Source organism: Cetorhinus maximus, chromosome 9 (genome assembly GCF_964194155.1).
Source record: "Cetorhinus maximus chromosome 9, sCetMax3.hap1.1, whole genome shotgun sequence".
Classification (NCBI taxonomy): domain Eukaryota; kingdom Metazoa; phylum Chordata; class Chondrichthyes; order Lamniformes; family Cetorhinidae; genus Cetorhinus; species Cetorhinus maximus.
The window spans coordinates 86,907,793-86,926,713 of NC_135887.1; the positions used below are offsets into that span (position 1 = coordinate 86,907,793).

General features: G+C 41.3%; 1 protein-coding gene across 1 annotated transcript in view; it reads right to left on the reverse strand.

Moving 5' to 3' along the window:
* The window catches only part of ddb1 (damage-specific DNA binding protein 1), an 84,985-nt gene that overhangs the window by 45,568 nt on the left and 20,496 nt on the right, over positions 1–18,921 (reverse strand). Inside the window, exons 7-11 of the mRNA XM_078549013.1 lie at positions 17,037–17,195; positions 14,995–15,078; positions 13,925–14,041; positions 11,724–11,826; positions 2,525–2,600 (exon numbers count right to left, since the gene is read on the reverse strand). Of these exons, the coding sequence (XP_078405139.1) occupies positions 2,525–2,600; positions 11,724–11,826; positions 13,925–14,041; positions 14,995–15,078; positions 17,037–17,195 (539 nt within the window). The remainder of the gene's footprint in view (positions 1–2,524; positions 2,601–11,723; positions 11,827–13,924; positions 14,042–14,994; positions 15,079–17,036; positions 17,196–18,921) is intronic.

Here is an 18,921-nt window from a genome sequence, read left to right on the forward strand (position 1 = left end):
AGAGGCAGATTAGGAAGCCAGCTCCCCCGCTACAGGTCACGAAAACAAAACACTTAATCACTGATCACACAAAGTTAGTGAGAATGCAAGACGCCAGTGAAAACAACTTATTTTTCCCAAAAATGATCGAACTCAGTCAATTTTTAGCTTTGTGTTCCAATTACACTCACAGAAAGTTACTGATACCATCTGTACTTTTGCAAGAAATTACTTGCACAGAAGAAGCTAGGCAAAGCGAAGCAGGAGGACAAAAGAAGAATTAGTCTGTTTGAGTCGTGAGCTTCCAGCAACCATTAGTTTGTCTTTGGCAGAAGACAGAGACAGGTAAAGTGCCTTTTACCACACATTGAGTGAAAAAGAAATTTGACAAAAGGGAGAACGAAATAAAAGGATAATTATAGGGAGAACTAAGAAAGGGTCATCGTAGGGAGAACTGAATAAATGGGAATTATAAAATTATGTTCAACATATGAAAATTGTTACGATCCCCATAGATACTGATAACTTTTAAAGACATTTCAATTCCCGGTGACCAACTTAAAGGAATTGCATAACAAGATTTCAAGTTTTAAGACTTCTACTGTATCAAAAACTAAAACCAACATTGACCAAACATTATTTAATAGGCAACAAGTAATTTAAACTACAGAAAAGATAACCCTTATTACTGTCTTAACACATGGATAACCCCACGCCAAATAGATATACTTTTCAGCATGCTCTCCACAGGGTTACAATCTTTAAGGGGTACAGTACACAGTCACAGTCACCCCCAGCTTCCAATCGATTCATGTCTCCAAAGTGCACCAGTGCTAACGTCAAGTTTTCGAAGAATTCCTGAGCCATCTGCCAGCAGTAAGGTCCACTCCAGCAATTTCTCCTCCCAGCTTTGCCAGGGTAAATCTTCTAGTCTTTAGAGTGTCACAGGGTGTGTCACTTCCACCAGAGACTGTTCTCCCTCTCTCCCACAGGCAACGCATTCCTCTCTGCTGACCACACTAACTGCAGCTGTTTGTCCTGAGCCCTCTCTCTCTTGGTCCAAAAAAACTCTCAGAAAATCTGTCGTTAGCTCTGCTGATCTTGCTTTTTTTCCAGGTGTGAACATTTTGCACCTTGCTCTTGGTGAGTCTCACCCCAAACACCCCCACCCCCATGGTAACCAAGCCACTCAGGTTTGTTATCGGACAGAATTCTGAACAGATCACATCTCTTTTCACTATTCCTTTTTATCTTGAATTAAAGAGACAGTGCCAAAGCATAATCATCTTATAAAACTTCACATTCATAACAAAACTACCTACCCAACAGGCCAGTTCATGTGTTTTTTTTCCTTTCATATCTTAGTGAAATTAAATCCAGTTAATGTGCTCTTATGTTCTCACTGATTGGATTGCTACTGATGCTGCTTTTCCTTGAACCTATTTTAATATTTGACTTAGTCCCTGAACTGTGACATTTATTTTGCTGAGCATTTTTGGAAAGAAATTAACCTAATTTTAGTATCATCTTCTGTTACAAAAGTTGAGCGACATTTTAGTTTTAGTCTCTGAAATAATACATTTGAAAAATTAGTTTTTATCCATTTTTTCAATTTTTGAAACATTTTCAAAATGTATGTTTGAAAAGCTGAATTGTTTTCATTTTGTACAAATCATTAGAAACATTGAGAAATAAATTGATGCTTGAATGACACTTAAAATTTTACTTGAATTTCTGTTGCAAAATTTGTGCACCACTGGCCAGTGTTAATTAATTGAACAGGTTATTTTAAATTTTATTTTTAGGTTAATTAACACTATACTTCGTTTACTTCATAAGAAGGGCAACCTGGTTTATGGTCACTAAACAAGAAAAGCTCCACGTTCAACTAAGAATAAGCTTGGCAAAGTGATGCTCTATTTAAAACAATAGTGCCAGATTAGGTTCTTGAAGTTGACACAAAGTGGCAGTGTTAGGTTACTATTGTAAAAGTAGGCTCGAAAGTGTTATTTAATTAGCCTCCACTCACTGTACTTTGCTGGAGAAATCATTCTAATTTATTAGGATGTTGTTATAGTTTTGGTCCTGGGTTCGTTCATCGTAGGTTGCAGAGACTCTTTTTTAACAGAACATGCGCTCAGTAAATAGACTTTGTTCACCATAAAATCAACTGTTTTCTATATGTCCCACCCACTTTCAACTCTCAGGCTGACACAGTGATGTCAAGAGACACTCTGGTAAAAGTATTTTGCCACTGGAAGATGTAAGTGCCTTAGAAAATGCAATGGACATCACTCATTCATAGCTGCCTGTTTGGAAGCCACAAACATTATAGTAGCAGGGTTCAATTCCACATCGGCACCACTTTCCTCAGAAACATTCAACATGAAACCTTTCATTCTAAAATTGTTGCAAAATAAACTTGTCACTTTCCAACTAACCACTGTCACAAGTTTGATGTAATGAGTTAATGCTAAAAATTTGAAAGCAGAAGCCAATGTGCAAAATCATTAAGTAAAATAGATAGTTAGGGACAGCTCCTTACCGAGTCTGTCCGACAAATGAGAGTACCAACATATCATCAGTATCACGAGTGGAATCAGAACGTAGTGGCCACAGACCTGAGAAGGACAGAACAATCAGGAAATGAAAAAAAAACTTACATTATAAAGTACTACATACGAACATACGAATGAGGAAGAGTAGGCCATTCAGCCCCTTGAGCCTGCTCCGCCTTCAATGAGATCATGACTGATCTGAATGTAACCTCAGCCGCATATTCCTGCCTTCCCCCGAAAACTCTTCATCCCCTTGTTAATCAAGAATCTATCTAGCTCTGCCTTAAAAATATTCAAAGATTCTGCTTCCACCGCATTTTCAGGGAGTTCCAAAGACTCTAAACCCGCGAGAGAAAAAATTTCTCCTCAACTCTGTCTTAAATGAGCGACCCCTTATTTTTAAACAGTGACCACCGAGTTCTAGTTTCTCCCACAAGAGGAAACATCCTCTCCACATCCACCCTGTCAAGACCCCTCAGGACCTTAAAGGTTTCCATTAAGACGCCTCTTACTCTTCTAGATTCCAGTGGATACAAGCCGAACCTGTCCAGCCTTTCCTCATAAGACAACCCGCCCATTCCTGGTATTAGTCTGGTAAACCTTCTCTGAACTGCTAACGCATTTACGTCTTTCTTTAAATAAGGAGGCGAGTACTGTACACAATACTCTAGATGTGGTCTCACTAATGCCCTGTACAACTGAAGCATAACCTCCCTACTTTCGTAATCGTTTCCCCTCATAGTAATTGATAACAATCTATTAGCTTTCCTAATTACCTGCTATACCTAAATACTAACCTTGTATGATTCATGCACCAGGACACCCAGATTCTTCTGAATCTCAAAGCTCCTCAGTCTCTCACCATTTAGATAATATGCTTCTTTTTTATTCTTCCTGCCAAAATGAATGATTTCATATTTGCCCACATCATACTCCATTTGCCAGATCTTTGCCCAATCCCTTAACCTATGTCATTTTGTAGCCTCCTTACGTCCTCTTCACAATTTACTTTCCTACCTATCTTTGTGTCTTCAGCAAATTTAGCAACCATTCCTTCGGTCCCTTCATCCAAGTCACTTATGTAATTTGTAAAAGGTTGAGGCCCCAGCACTGATCCCTGTGGCACACCACTTGTCACATCCTGCCAACCAGAAAAAGACCCATTTATGCCGACTCTCTGCTTTCTGTTCACTAGCCAATCTTCTATCCATGCCAACATGTTAGCCCCTACACTGAGTTTTTATTTTCTGCTATTACCTTTGATGTGGCACTTTATTAAATGCCTTCTGGAAATCTAAGTACAGTACATCCACCGGTTCCCCTTTATCCACAGCACATGAGGCTCCTTCAAAGAACGCCAATAAATTGGTTAAACATGAGTTCCCTTTTACAAGATAAAAGCAAAAAACTGCGGATGCTGGAAATCCAAAACAAAAATAAAAATACCTGGAAAAACTCAGCAGGTCTGGCAGCATCTGCGGAAAGGAACACAGTTAACGTTTCGAGTTCTTTTCCCACCTATTTCCAGTATTTTTAAATGTATTTCCATCCATTGTTTTATCTTTACCTTTTAGCCTATTTCGATCCCTTTCCTTCACCCATCCCACCCCCACAAGGGCTATCTGTACCTTGCTTGTCCTGCTTTCTACCCTTAATTAGCACATTCCTTAGGTAATATCACCACCTTCAACACCTCTTTGCCTTTTTTGTTTATGAGATATTTTGGCAATCTCCACCTATCACTGGCCCTCTATCCAGCTCTATCTGTCCCACCCCCAGCTTAAACTAGCTTATATTTCACCTCTTTTCTATTTTTACTTAGTTCTGTTGAAGAGTCATACGGACTCAAAACGTTAACTGTGTTCCTCTCCGCAGATGCTGCCAGACCTGCTGAGTTTTTCCAGGTATTTTTATTTTTGTTTCCCTTTTACAAAACCATGTTGATTCTGCCCGATTGCCTTGAATCTTTCTAAGTGCCCTGCTATAACATCTTTAATAACAGCTTCTAACATTTTCCCCATGACAAATGTTAGGCTAATTGGCCTATAGTTTCTTGCTTTTTGTCTCCCTCCCTTTTGAATAAAAGGAGTTCCATCTGCTATTTTCCAATCTAATGGAAACTTCCCCAAATCTAGGGATTTTTGGAAAATTAAAAATTAAAACTAGCCACTTCTTTCAAGATCTTAGGATGAAGTCCATCCGGACCTGGAGATTTGTCAGCCCGCAGCCCCAACAATTTGCTCAATGCATCTTCCCTGGCGATTGCAATTTTTCCCCAAGTTCCTCCCTCCCTTCCATTTCCTGATTTACAGCTATTTCTGGGATGTTATTTGTGTCCTCTACAGTAAAGACCAAAACAAAATACCTGTTTCATTCATCCACCACCTCCCTACTTTCCATTATCAATTCCCCAGACGCACTCTCTATAGGACCAACGCTCACTTTGTTAACTCTTATCTTATTTAAATATCTATAGAAACTCTATCCATCTTCATATTACTAGCTAGCTTTCTCTCATACTTCTTCATATTTTTCCCTCCTTATTAATCTGTCATTCTTTGCTGTTCTTTATATTCTTTCCAATCTTCTGACCTGCCACTTGTCTTTGCACAATTATATGCTTTTTCTTTAAGTTTGATATTGTATTTAACCTTTTTAGTTAACCACAGATGGAGGGTCTTCCCCTTGGAATTTTTCTTTCTCATTGGAATGTATCTATTCTGTGTATTCTGAAATATCCCTTTAAATGTCTGCCACTGCACTTCTAGTGACATATCCCTTAACTTCATTTGCCAGTTTACTTTAACTAGCTCTGTTTTCATGCCCTCATAAGTGCCCTTATTTAAGTTTAAAATACTAGTCTTCGGTGCACTCATTTCTTCCCCAAAATGAATGTAAAATTCAATCACATTATGATTGCTGCTACCTACATTGCTTCACTGATTCTTTCAATTAACCCTAACTCGTTGCTCAATACCAGGTCCAGTAAAACCTGCTCTCCGGTTGGCTCCAGAACGTGTTCTAAGAAACTATCCCGGAAACATTCTATGAACTCATCAATGCTGCTTTTGCTCATCTAATTTTTCCAGTCTATATATAGATTAAAATTCCCCATGATTATTGCTGTACCTTTCTGGCTCCCATTATCTCTTCTTTTATACTCTGTCCTTCTGTGTAGTTACAATTAGGGTAACTGTACACCACTTCCACAAGTGACTTCTTGCCTTTAGCATTCCCCATCTCAACCCAAACCATTTCTACATCCTGGTTTTCTGAACTTAGGCCACCCTCTCTGATGTGCTAATACAATCATTAATTAACAGAGCCACCCCTCCAACTTTTCCTAACTTACTGTCCTTTCTAAATGTTACATACCCTTCAATATTCAGGTGACAATCTATGTCATCCTGTAGCCATGTATCTGTAATAGCTACCAGATCGTACTTATTTATTTCTATTTGCACTCAGTTCATCCGTTTTGTTGCGAGTGCTACATGCTTTTAGATAGAGCCTTTGGTTTTGTCCTTATATTATTTTTGTATCGTCTAGCCTTGTCTGCTGATTTACTCAAAGATTTGTACACTCTGTCCCTTCCTGTCACAGTCTGTTTATCATTTTCCGTATTAATACCTGTCTCTTGCCTTGTCTCTACTCTTTGCTTTATCACATCTTCCCAAATTTGATCCCTTGCCCCCACTATTCAGTTTAAAACCCTCTCTACTTAGGCAGCTCGTGAGGACACCAGCCCCAGCACGGTTATGGTGTAGATCGTCTCAACGGTACAGATCCCACTTTCCCCAATACTGGTGTCAGTGCCCCACAGACTGGAACCCACTTCTCCCACACCAGTCTTTGTGCCATGCATTCATTGCTCTAATCTTATTTGTCCTATGCCAATTTGTATGTGGCTCAGGTAATAATCCAGAAATTATCACCTTTGAGGTTCTGCTTCTTAATTTAGTGCCTAGCTTGTCATATTGACTATACAGAGCTTCCTTCCTCATCCTGCTTATGTCGTTGTTACCTACATAGACCATTACTACTAGATCCTCCCCCTCCCACTGCAATTTCCCCTCCAGCCCTGAGATGTCCTGAACCCTGGCACCGGGTAGGCAACAAAACCATCTGGACTCGCGCTCTTTGCCAAAGAACAGTGTCACTTCCCCTTACATACTATCCCCTACTACCACTACATTCCTTTTTGCTCCATCCAATTGGATGGCTTCCTGTACCACAGTGCCATGGTCAGTTTGCTCATCCATCCTGCAGCCCCCATTCTCACCCAAACAAGCCGAGAGAACCTCAAAACTATTGGACAATTGCAAAAACTCACACTCCTGCCCTCTGGGTCCCCTTACCTGCCTCACTTGCAGTCACACCCTTCTGTCCCTGGCCATTGAATCAGAAGACCCTATTCCTACGTGGTATGACTGCCTCCTGGTACAAAATCTCCAGGTAACTTTCCCCCACCCTGATGTGTCACAGAGTTTGCAGCTCAGCCTCCAGCTCAATGACTCTGAGCCGAAGTCCCTCAAGCCGCAAACGCATATTGCACACGTTTGCCCTGGATCACAATGTTATCCAGGAGCTCCCACATGCTGCAGCCTCGACAGATCACCTGTCCTGCCATCTTTAATGTATTTTATAAATCATTCAATTATATTAATCATTTATGCTGCTTTCTTATATATTTTATTAACTTCAGGACCAAATTATGTACTATTTTAAACCTTATGGATAGAACTTACCAGATACCAAAGAACTAGCCCCTTTCCCTGTAGTAGAGCAAGAACCAATTTCTATGGGGTGAAAAAGATAGAAAGAGGAAACGAACAACTCCCCTCTCACCAAACTCCAAGTCTTCACTCAGTTAATCGGTTGCACTTTGTTTGCCAAGGCTGCAACACTAAAGAGCCCTGAATTTATAGTAAACTGAACTGGGGCTACAGTAACAGATTCAACCAGTTAGCTAATTAACTACTCAGCTCCTACAGCTGAGAGTGAGTTTACCCTGTCTAAACTGCAAGAAAGAATTTAGCCTGCTTACACAGTACTTTCCAGTTCCAGACTAATAACAGACTAGATTAGATTGTAAGAAAAAAATTTAAGAACAAAATTAACACTTAAAACTCCCCTCTCACCAAACTCCAAGTCTTAACTCAGTCAGGTACACTCCATTTGCCAAAAACATGCATCAAAAACATCTCTCAAGTAGCAAAAAGAGCATTTATTATGCACACAGATTAATCTGTTTTTTGATGCTAATGGCTAAGGAAGGAATGTAGACAATCACGAGAGAGATCTGGATCATCTTGAAATAATGGCACTAGCTCTTTAAGGGCCACTGAATAACCAAAACAGGCAGACCAAGCTTTTACTCAGCTTCCAACCTGACAAATTGCACTTCCAATACAGCAGCATTCCTTCAGTGATTCATCAGAAAAGTACAATTGTCAAAAATTATGCAGTCAGGAAAACAAGAGGGCACAAATTCACTTTTCCTAATTCCTCCTTTTCTCTCGAGTTATTGACTAGCTGGCGTACAGTTAGTTCCCTTTGGCACCTCAATAAGTGCCTATGCTTCATGTTTGAGCCCCAGCTGTAGGGGATAATTTTTCAACCAATTGTAGGAACTACAACAATGTTGCAAGTCATCTAACTTTGGGGATGCACATTGCAAAATCTTCTAAGAATTTAATTTCACGAACAATATTTCACCAACTGATCATTCAAGCTAATCAGATGCTTACAGCTTTTTTATTCAATCAATAAAGAGCTCCCCTGCAAACAGTTTAGGTAAGTACATCACACATATTGTGGTACTACCCCAACAGAGCAAAAGATTGCACCCAGCTTTGATCCCTGCAATCTGCAGAATGAGTCGATCACAGCAGGAACAGCAGTTGGGCCGAAATGATTGGCCTCAGTACACTTAGGATAGTGATGGAAAGATCCTGATCCAGGATTAAGAAATGCAAGCTCCGACAACTTATCGATACCAATGCCCATCCAGGTTCCTCCACCCCTTCCTGTCCCTCTGACCTCATCCCTTCTTCTAAACCCAGCCCTTGCCGTATATTCACCATAGCCTCTGACCTCCCCCTCCCTGATGCTGAATGTTCTGTGCTCGAAGGACTCGGTTTCATACCCTTACACTGTCACCTCGATGAATTTCAGGCTCGGCACGATGCTGAACTCTTCTTCCGCGACCTTCGTCTCCGTGGTCACTTCATTGGATCCTTTCACCCACCTCCAGTATTCTCCCTCCGCCTGGGCCCCTCCCTCTGGCCTCTTACTTGCTCATGATCTTTTCATTAAGAACTGTCAGCGTGACATTGGCTGTCTCAATTTCTCTGCTACTCTCACCCACTCCAACCTGTCTCCTTCTGAACTTGCTGCAATCTGTTCTCTCAGGTCCAACCCTGACTTTGTTGTCAAACCCGCCGACAAGGGTGGTGCTGTTGTTGTCTGGCGTACTGACCTCGACTTCAGCGGCTGAGCGCCAACTCTCAGACACTTCTTCCTACCTCCCCAGGTCATTATCCCACCACCGAACATCAAGCCATTGTTTCCAGGACTGTCACGAACCTCAGCTCTTCTGGAGATCTACCCTCCACAGCTTCTAACCTCATTGTCTCCCAACCCTGGACAGCCCGTTTCTACCTCCTTCCCAAAATCCACAAAGAGGACTGTCCCAATGGACCCATCGTGTCAGCCTGTTCCAGCCCCATGGAACTTATTTCTTCCTATCTTGACTTTATTCTCTCTCCCCTTGTCCTACATCTGCGATTCCTCCAGTGCCCTACGTCATAGCAACAATTTCTAGTTTCCTGGCTCTAACCGCCTCCTCTTCACCATGGACGTCCAATCCCTCTGCACCTCCATCCCCCACCAGAATGGTCTGAAGGCTCTTCACTTCTTCCTTGAACAGAGGCCCGAACAATCCCCATCCACCACGAGCCTCCTTTGTCTGGCTAAACTTGTTCTCTCACTGAACAATTTCTCCCTTAGCTTGTCGTCTCACTTCCTCTAAATAAAAGGCGTGGCTATGGGTACCCATATGGGCCCCAGTTATGCCAGTCTCTTTATGGGTTATGTGGAACATTGCTTGTTCCAGTCCAACTCGCGCCCCCTCCCACAATTCTTTATTCGGTACATCGATGACTGTATTGGTGCAGTTTCTGCTCTCGTCTGGGCCTGGAAAAATTTTAAAATTTTGCTTCCAATTTCCACTCCTCTATCACCTTCACATGGTCCATCTCCGACACTTCCCTTTCCTTCCTTGATCTCTCTGTCTCCATTCCTGGTGATAGACTGTCCACCAATATTCATTACAAGTCCACCAATATTCATTACAAGTCCACCAATATTCATTACAAGTCCACCAATATTCATTATAAGCCCACCGACTCCCACAGCTACCTCAACTACAGCTCCTCACAACCTGCTTCTTGTGAGGACTCCATCCCATTCTGTCAGTTCCTTTGCTTCCATCGCATCTGTTCTGATCACCTTCCAAAACGGTGCTTCTGACATATCTTCCTTCTTCCTTAACCAAGGTTTCCTCCTACTGTGGTTGACAGGCCCTCAACCATGTCCGGCCCATCTCTCACACCTCTGGCCTCAACCCTCCCTCCCAGAACCATGATAGGGTCCCCCTTGTCCTCACTTTTTACCACACCAGCCTCCACATTCAAAGGATCACCCTCCACCATTTCCACCAACTCCAGCATGATGCCACCACCAAAGGCATTTTCCTCTCACCCACCCCCTGTCAGCATTCCATAGGGAGTGTTCCCTCTGTGACACCCTGGTTCACTCCTCCATCACCCCCAACACCTCAACCTCTTCCCATGGCACCTTCCCATGCAATCACAGAAGGTGCAACACCGGCCCCTTTACCTCCTCCCTCCTCTCAGGTGAAGCAGCGCTTCACTTGCACCTCCTTCAATTTGGTCTACTGCATTTGCTGCTCCCAATGCGATATCCTCTACATTGGGGAGACAAAATGTAGATTGGGTGGCCGCTTTGCGGAACACCTTCGGTCTGTCTGCAAGCATCACACAGATCTTCCTGTCGCTTCCTTTCAACACACCATCCTGCTCTCATGCCCATATGTCCGTCCTTAGCCTGCTGCAATGTTCCAGTGAAGCCCAGAGCAAACTGGAGGAACAGCACCTCGTCTTCCGATTAGGCACTTTACAGCCTTCCGGACTTAACATTGAGTTCCACAACTTCAAGCCATGAACTCTCTTCTCTAGCTTCACCCCTTTTATAATCCCTTTTTTTAAATTTAAAGTTAAAATTAAATTCACTTTTAAATTTACCTATTTTTATTCATTGTTTTATCCCTTTTTAAAATCCCTTTTTCAATCTTTTCCCCCAACCACTACTCTCTCCCCCCACCTTCCCCACAAAAAGGCCATCTGTCACTTGTTCTATGTTGTTCTTTCACAGTTTTGACCCTTGTTCTGCTATTAACACATTCTGCTTTCTTACCTTTATGCCACTATCAGCACCTTCTTTAGTCTTCACCACCACCATTAACACTCCCTTTGTCTTGTGTTCATGACATCTTTATCAATCTCTGCTTAGCCCCCACCTATCACTGACCTTATATCCTGCTTGACATGCTCCACCTGCTTTGAACAGTATATATCCCATCCCATTTCTACTTCTCTTTAGCTCTGAAGAAGTGTCATATGGATTCGAAACATTAACTCTGTTTTTCTCTCCACAGATGCTATCAAACCTGCTGAGTTTTTTCCAACATTTTCCATTTTCATTTTCATTTTCTGATCCAGACTGATAGTTCACAAAAACTGGTTGTCTAAACAAGCAATCACAGGTATGCCAGTACATGTGGAGCCACAACCCAATCAGGGTCTGCAACTTCCAAGAAGAGAAGGAAAAAAATCTGAAGAGCTTCGGTTACATTCAAGTTTTGGATACAATTAGAACCACAAAATTAAGACATCAAAGACAGAACACTGAAGTCAACTATCATTTTGTCCATTTTGGATCAGTATAAGGAATAGCTAAGCCAGCAAGGCAATCAAAATTATTTCAAAACCATCAAACACCCAAATAAAATCTTAACATGTCACTGAACGGTTTATAAAACATACTCAATCTCAGCAAAAACTGATGCCTTTTATTTGGTGGTTTTTATTTTTCAGTACATACCCTTAATACCAGGAAGATCGATGCTAGCATGTTCATGGATCCCAATTCCATTCCGAATTATTCTCAGAGAACCTTCTTTAAATGCTCCTGAACAAGTAACCAGCTTTATTGAGAAAGATCACATGATCAGCCACATAAACATACAACATTCCTGCAAAACCCAGAGTTTTACAACCATACTAACCAAAAAGATCAGAACACCATGTTTCACCAGGTGCATTTTCAATACTCAAAGTTTGAAATTGCCAAGGCTTTGTCTTTTACTGATTAAAAAATATTGAAAGAACGATCATTTTTAAAACAAAAACATTTTAGTAATCTTCGCCCTTCTTGACTCTTGTTGTGGTGCAGTCCCTATGATACTTGGTGCATTCCTGTATCTGAAAGTGACAGCTCTTCATGGTTGAGCCCAGATGGTGACTGGTGATAAGCTATTTGGACATGAAGGACTTCACAAGCAAACCCAATCTTATCTTCATCCAATGTGCACATTTGTTTGCATGGGCCGAAAATGTAGGCTGGTTTTCTCTCAAATGTTTAACATTTCTTTTGAGTAACTAGCACCTTACAAATAACTTAATTTCCACAGCAGAAGCATGTCTTCCTTTGTAGTTTTTGTTACGACCGCAGCCAATGTTATTTGCTGAGCAAGCCAAAACGAGGGGAAAACTACTGATCCCAGAAGCATTGAATCCCAGTAACACTTTTAGGATTTTAAAATTTGAAGATTTATCAACAACAAAAAAGAAAACTTAAGCACACAATATTAAAATTACAGTTTTACAAAACATTCCCCCGCCCAAGAAAACACACTTAGTCCGAACACAACTAAACTACTTGGCAACAGCTCCCTTATAGGTTTTAACCATAGAAGTCCAGTAATATTAACCAAGGCAAAAACTCCTACTACTTTAATAAAGTATATCACATGACTCCTCAATCTCTCCTACTCTGCTGTGTAAATCCAAAAGAAAGGTTCAGAAACAGGCTGTTTCCTGAAAACAAAGAGTTTTTTGGATTGAAAGCAGATGGCTGCTTCAAATTCATAACTTTTCTCAGCACAGAGCTGGTCTCAGGACATCTCCCCCACATAGCCAACACAACAAAACATCTTTCCTTAAGTATCTTTTCTTTTCTTTCATCTTAGACTCGCATTGTTTTAAGCACCTCTTTGAACTCAACTTTTCCAAAATATAAAAATCTTTTATATTTTCCTATTGCCTCCACTTTCAGGTCAAATAATATTTGCCTTCTCTTGTTTATTTATGAACCCTTTGTAAGTTGTAAAGCTGCTTGTCATTTCTAAACTACCATTTGGAATTTAATAGCTGAAAAGTCAAATCCCTACCTATCACCTAATGCAAATTTTAAAACCCAACCTATTTATTTGTACATTTAACTTCACCATAGTCTTTCATTGCAAATGCATGCATCTGGCTGCTTTTAACTTTCATCTCAGTTTCCACAGACAAGCTGCCTTTACTAATCTTCCCCCACTTTAATTAACCATGGACACATGGATACATACACACACACACACAGAGTCTTATTTACATAATACCACCATATTCCCAAAAATATCCAAAAAAAAATCCATCTTCACATTTCCTTGAAAATTTAACTTTCTCCCTTCCTAGTGTTGCCTCCTTCTGCTCTTCCCACTGAAGTTCTTTCCCAATAAGGTCAACTGATGATATCTAACAGCAGCACATTCACCAACTCCAGCTGAGGAATCAAATACCATAACAGAATACCGAACTACACAGCAAACGGCCTTCTCAGGACTGTGTTCCAGCATCTTCAAGTCTTGAAAAGCAAATAAGCAAAAAAAAAAACCCACAACAGAAAGAAGAGAGAACAGGCTATTATAAAAAGGATAGCAAGACATCATCACTGGCTTTGATCATCATAACTAGTGATCCAACCAAACACCCACTAAAGAAAAGGTAGGATAGCTTTCAGCATCTCTGTCCAACTACCCTGCTACATCCCATGCCCTTAAGCTTGTGAAATTACTGTACCAATAGGCGCAATCATACTGTCAGGCTCTTCACCTTAATGCCAGACAAAAAAATTTAACAATTGCATTACCATGTGAAAAAGTGTACCACGGTGAGAAGATCAGCTCATCTCACCCTCAAAAGACAGAACAGTCAATCGTAGAACAGTAAAGAGTAGTAGGTTGAAACCCTCCACCTTACCTGGCCCTGTCCTTGTCTTTCCAAATCTACGACACACATGTCCACAATAGGACCTAAATTGGTGAAGGTTTCCATGCCAGCAACATAGGACCCTTGCTCATTGCTGTCCACATTTAACTGCAACAAAGACACTACAGATTAAAAACTGGATATTTTTAGCCAAGATGTTTTATGCCATTTTAATTTGCAGGTTCATTACACTGAGCAAGTACGCGGAGTATAGATAACACTGGCTTCAGTTTGTACTTCTGAAATGTACTTAGTTAAGGTGGAACAAATTATTATTTGTGCGATCCTAAAAGCACCATTTACTTATGTCTTAGTACTTGCTGAAGCTTCCCACATGGTCTATGACCACAGGTTCTCTACAAATCAGCTGATTATATTTAAATCCACTGCAAATCACTGAGCCCCCTTGAAGCCATAGTGCTCCATAAAGCAGGTGTGAAACATTCCATAGCACCAAATTAGTGAACGGAATGTCTGAATTCCACACAACTATGTTTCCAATTTCAGTTGTCCCATCAACAGATGGGAAAGGCCCAAGGACAGCCTATTCATAGAGAAGGAACTTAAAATCAGAGGGTCGGTCAATCATCCAGGGTCAGTGTCACACATGTCTCAGTAGAAAAAACACAGGAGCCAGTGTACTCATCAGGGGAACTCGAGGTCACGAATAACAAAAAGCCTATCAGGGAGACAGAATGTTACACATAGCTCAGATGTAGAAAAATAACACCAACAATATGTTGTTTTGTTATATATATTTTTATATTAATGAATATAATTTTACTGATCATGTAATGCTCCCCCACCTTATGTCACGTAATTCCCAGATAGTGGAACAAGAGAATTTCACACCAGGTCTCTTCTGATGTTACTTTTGGACCGGATACAGGGAGAACATACAGGTTCATACATATGAGATGAAAGGCGACAAACTCACTAGATTGAAGCATCGACTCAAAGCCAGTTATTAGTCCAGTAGCATGCTGCGCCAAGTTAATAAGACGATATAGACTTGTGCAACTGTGGCAGGCAAAGAGAGCTATTGTGATTAAGTTACTTACCTTGACAAGCTGAGAGTCTCCAAGACGAGATCCAACAAACACAACTCCATTATCCAAATAAGTCAAGCATTCAGCAATAGATGTCTATGAAGGACAAGTGAGATTTAACATAATAGTATGAGATTAATATAATATGCATAGCTCATTACATGATTAAAGTTTTCATTCTAAATGCATATAATGCTCCTGAAAGCTACAGCATAACAGACCCATAAAGTTGGTGGGTGTAAGGGCCACCATTAGATCTGGGTTAAAGTCAAAATACTGCAGACGCTGGAAATCTGAAAAAAAACAAAAAGTACTGGAAAAACTCAGTAGGTCTGACAGCATCCGAAGAGAGAAAGACAGTGTTAATGTTTCAAGTCCTTATGACTCTTCCTCAGGGCTAAAGAGAAGTGAAAATATGGTGAAAAATATACTGTTTAAGGGGGGTGGGGGGGCGGAACAGCTGAAGCTGGATAGAAGGCCAGCGATAGGTGGAGGCAAAGGAGAGATTGCAAAAGATGTCATAAACAAAAGGTCAAAGGGGTGTTGACGGTGGTGATATTAGCTAAAGGATGTGCAAATGGTGACATTAAGGGTAGAAAGCAGAATGAGCAAGTGACAGATGGCCCTAGTGGGGGGAGGAGACAGTGGTGGGAAAAAAGATCGAAATAGGCTAAAATGTGGGGATAAAACAACGAATAAAAATAGAAATAAATTTTTTAAATAATAAAAATAGGTGGGAAAAAAAAATATTTAAGTTAAAAAATAAAAATGAACATTTGAAAAAAGGGGTGAGGATGGAGGACAGAGCTCATGGTCTGAAATTGTTGAACTCAATGTTAGTCTGGAAGGCTGTAAAGTGCTTAATCGGAAGATGAGGTGCTGTTCCTCCAGTTGGCATTGAGCTTCACTAGAACATTGCAGCAAGCCAAGGACAGACACGTGGGCACAAGAGCAGGGTGGTGGGTTGAAATGGCAAGCGACAGGAAGGTCTGGGTCATGCTTGCGGACAGACCAAAGGTGTTCCGCAAAGCGGTCACCCAGCCTGCATTTGGTCTCTCCAATGTAGAGCAGACCGCATTGGGAGCAGTGAATGCAGTAGACCAAATTGAGGGAAGTACAAGTGAAGCGTTGCTTCACTTGAAAGGAGTATTTGGGCCCGGGGGCAGGGGGGGAGAGTAAAGGGGCGGGTGTTGCACCTTCTGCGATTGCATGGGAAGGTGCCATGGGAGGGGTTTGAGGTGTTGGGAATGATGGAGGAGTGGGCCAGGGTGTCCCGGAGGGAACAGCCCCTACGGAATGCTGACAGGGGGCGTGAAGGGAAGGTGTGTTTGGTGGTGGCATTATGCTGGAGTTGGCGGTCAGATCTGGGTTCATAGTTACCTAGCTACAGCAATAACAAATCAATTGTCATTGCAGTAAGATAACAAAATAAGAACAGAAAATTCAGGAAAAGCTCAGCAGGTCTGGCAGCATCTGTGGAGTGAGGAACAGTTAACACTTCAAGTCTGTATGACTGTTCTTCAGAGCTAAAGAGTAGGAATGTGATTGATTTTATGAGAGGGTGGAGCAAAATAGAAGGATAGGGACAGGTGGGAGCTAAGGAAAAATTTGACAAAGATGTCATGGACAAAGGTTAATGGTGGTGTTAAAGACTAAAGGAGGTGTTGATAGTAGCAAAGGTCAGCACGCTATGAAAGCAAAACATAAAAACAAGCGACAGATGGCTGTGTGTGTGTTTGTGTGTGTGTGTGTGTGTATCAGGGGGGTAACAAAATAATTAATGTAAGAACGTGATCTACTGATTTCCCTTTAAAAAAATTAAGATAGAAATTAGTATTGGCAGGTGAATACTTACTGTGCACATACCACACTTTTTCATTCACTATTTTAAATGTGGTGTTAACCAATTTATTTTAAATTGCACTAGATTTTTGCTATCATGGCAAAGTAATGTCATATGAGCATGTTAAATTGCTGACATCTCCAGATTTATCTTCGTATCAGATAAATAGTCACACGCAAGTTCATTAAAGGGGTAGTGTTACAGTGCTGACCTCTCCTAGCAGTTCTACACGAAGGTCTTTGACAGTGATGTTTCCATCCATCTGTTCCTCCCTCTCCAGTAACAGCATAAACAGACGACCTTCCATATCTCCCAGTAGGTACCGGGAGCCATTGGGATCCACACGGTTGTGGCAAACAATCGTGCTTTGCTGACAGGAAGGGGAAACAAAAAGACAATTAGAGCCCATTTACATTCAAAATACCACTTGAAGACCATACACTTCCTAAACAATCGAGATTTTTCAACAGTAATTCATTTCCACTTATAACTGAAAAAGGCACCTACCTCAATGAAAGGAAAATAGTGAGGAGCTATGATTTTTTTTTAACCCAGCGACAGTGAAGGAACGGCGATATATTTCCAAGTCAGGATGGTGAGTGACTTGGTGGGGAACTTCCAGATGGTGGTGTTCCCATCTATCTGCTGCCCTTGTCCTTCTAGATGGTAGTGGTCGTGAGTTTGTCAGCCCAAGCCTGTATTTTGTCCAGGTCTCACTGCATTTGGACATGGACTGGTTTCAATTTCTTAGGAGTCGCGAATGATGAATATTGTGCAATCATCAGCGAACATCTCCAATTCTGACATTATGATGGAAGGAAGGTCATTGATGAAGCAGCTGAAGATGGTTGGGCCAAGGACACTACCCTGAGGAACTCCTGCAGTGATTTCCTGGAGCTGAGATGACTGACCAACAACCACAACCATCTTCCAAACAGTGGAGATTTTTACTCCCGATTCCCACTGACTCCAGTTTTGCTAGAGCTCCTTGATGCCACACTCGGTCAAATGCTGCTTTGATGTCAAGGGCAGTCACACTCACCTCACCTTGGGAATTCAGCTCTTTTGCTCATGTTTGAACCAAGGCTGTAATGAGGTCAGGAGCTGAGTGGCCCTGGCAGAACCCAAACTGGGCATCAGTGAGCAGATTATTGCTAAGCAAGTGCCGCTTGATAGCACTGTTGATGACGCCTTCCATTACTTTATTGATGATGGAGAGTGGACTGATGGGGCGATAAATGACCGTGTTGGATTTGTCCTGCTTTTTGTGTACAGGACATACCTGGGCAATTTTCCACACAGCCGGGTAAATGCCAGTGCGGTAGCTGTACTGGAGCAGCTTGGCTAGGGACTCAGCAAGTTCTGAAGCACAAGTCTTCAGTACTATTGCCAGAATATTGTCAGGGCCCATAGCCTTTGCAGTATCCAGTGCCTTCAGCCGTTTCTTGATATCACGTGGAGTGAATCAAATTGGCTGAAGATTGGCATCTATGATGCTGGGGGCTTCCAGAGGAGGCCAGTACATGGGCTTTGAGAGTGCATGGGTTAATTAAACCTTTGAATCTAAATTCATGGCATAGTTCACTTTTAAACCTTTTGCTAGCCTTTACTTCATGACAATCAACTTGTCTTTACATGACATGATTACACCAAAAGTTAAAAATTCCTTTGCAATAATGAGCTGAGTGTCTCACTAACAAACATTTCTGTTGCCTCAAGATCAGTATACCTCCTTATTTTTGTCATATTGTGTTTTTTTCCTGTTACATTTGGTTGCTGTTCAACCATGTGATTCTGTTAACCAATAGTTTGTATTTGATTCTGCACCGCTTCGCACTGACCTCACCACATACACTTAATTTTTTTTATACAGATATTTTCTGCAGGACTAACAAGTGTCCTTGCAATCCACATCAATGATTACAGTTCCTTTATACTTGGAAATAGCTCACAGTTATGTCTTTAAGCAGTTTCACTATGAAGTGGTTACTTCTTACAAGCATATTAAAACTGCAGGTGCAGTACTAAGGGAATGTTGTATTGTATGAGGCATCAACTTTCAGATGAGAATTTAAGCTGAGATTCCAGCTGGCTGC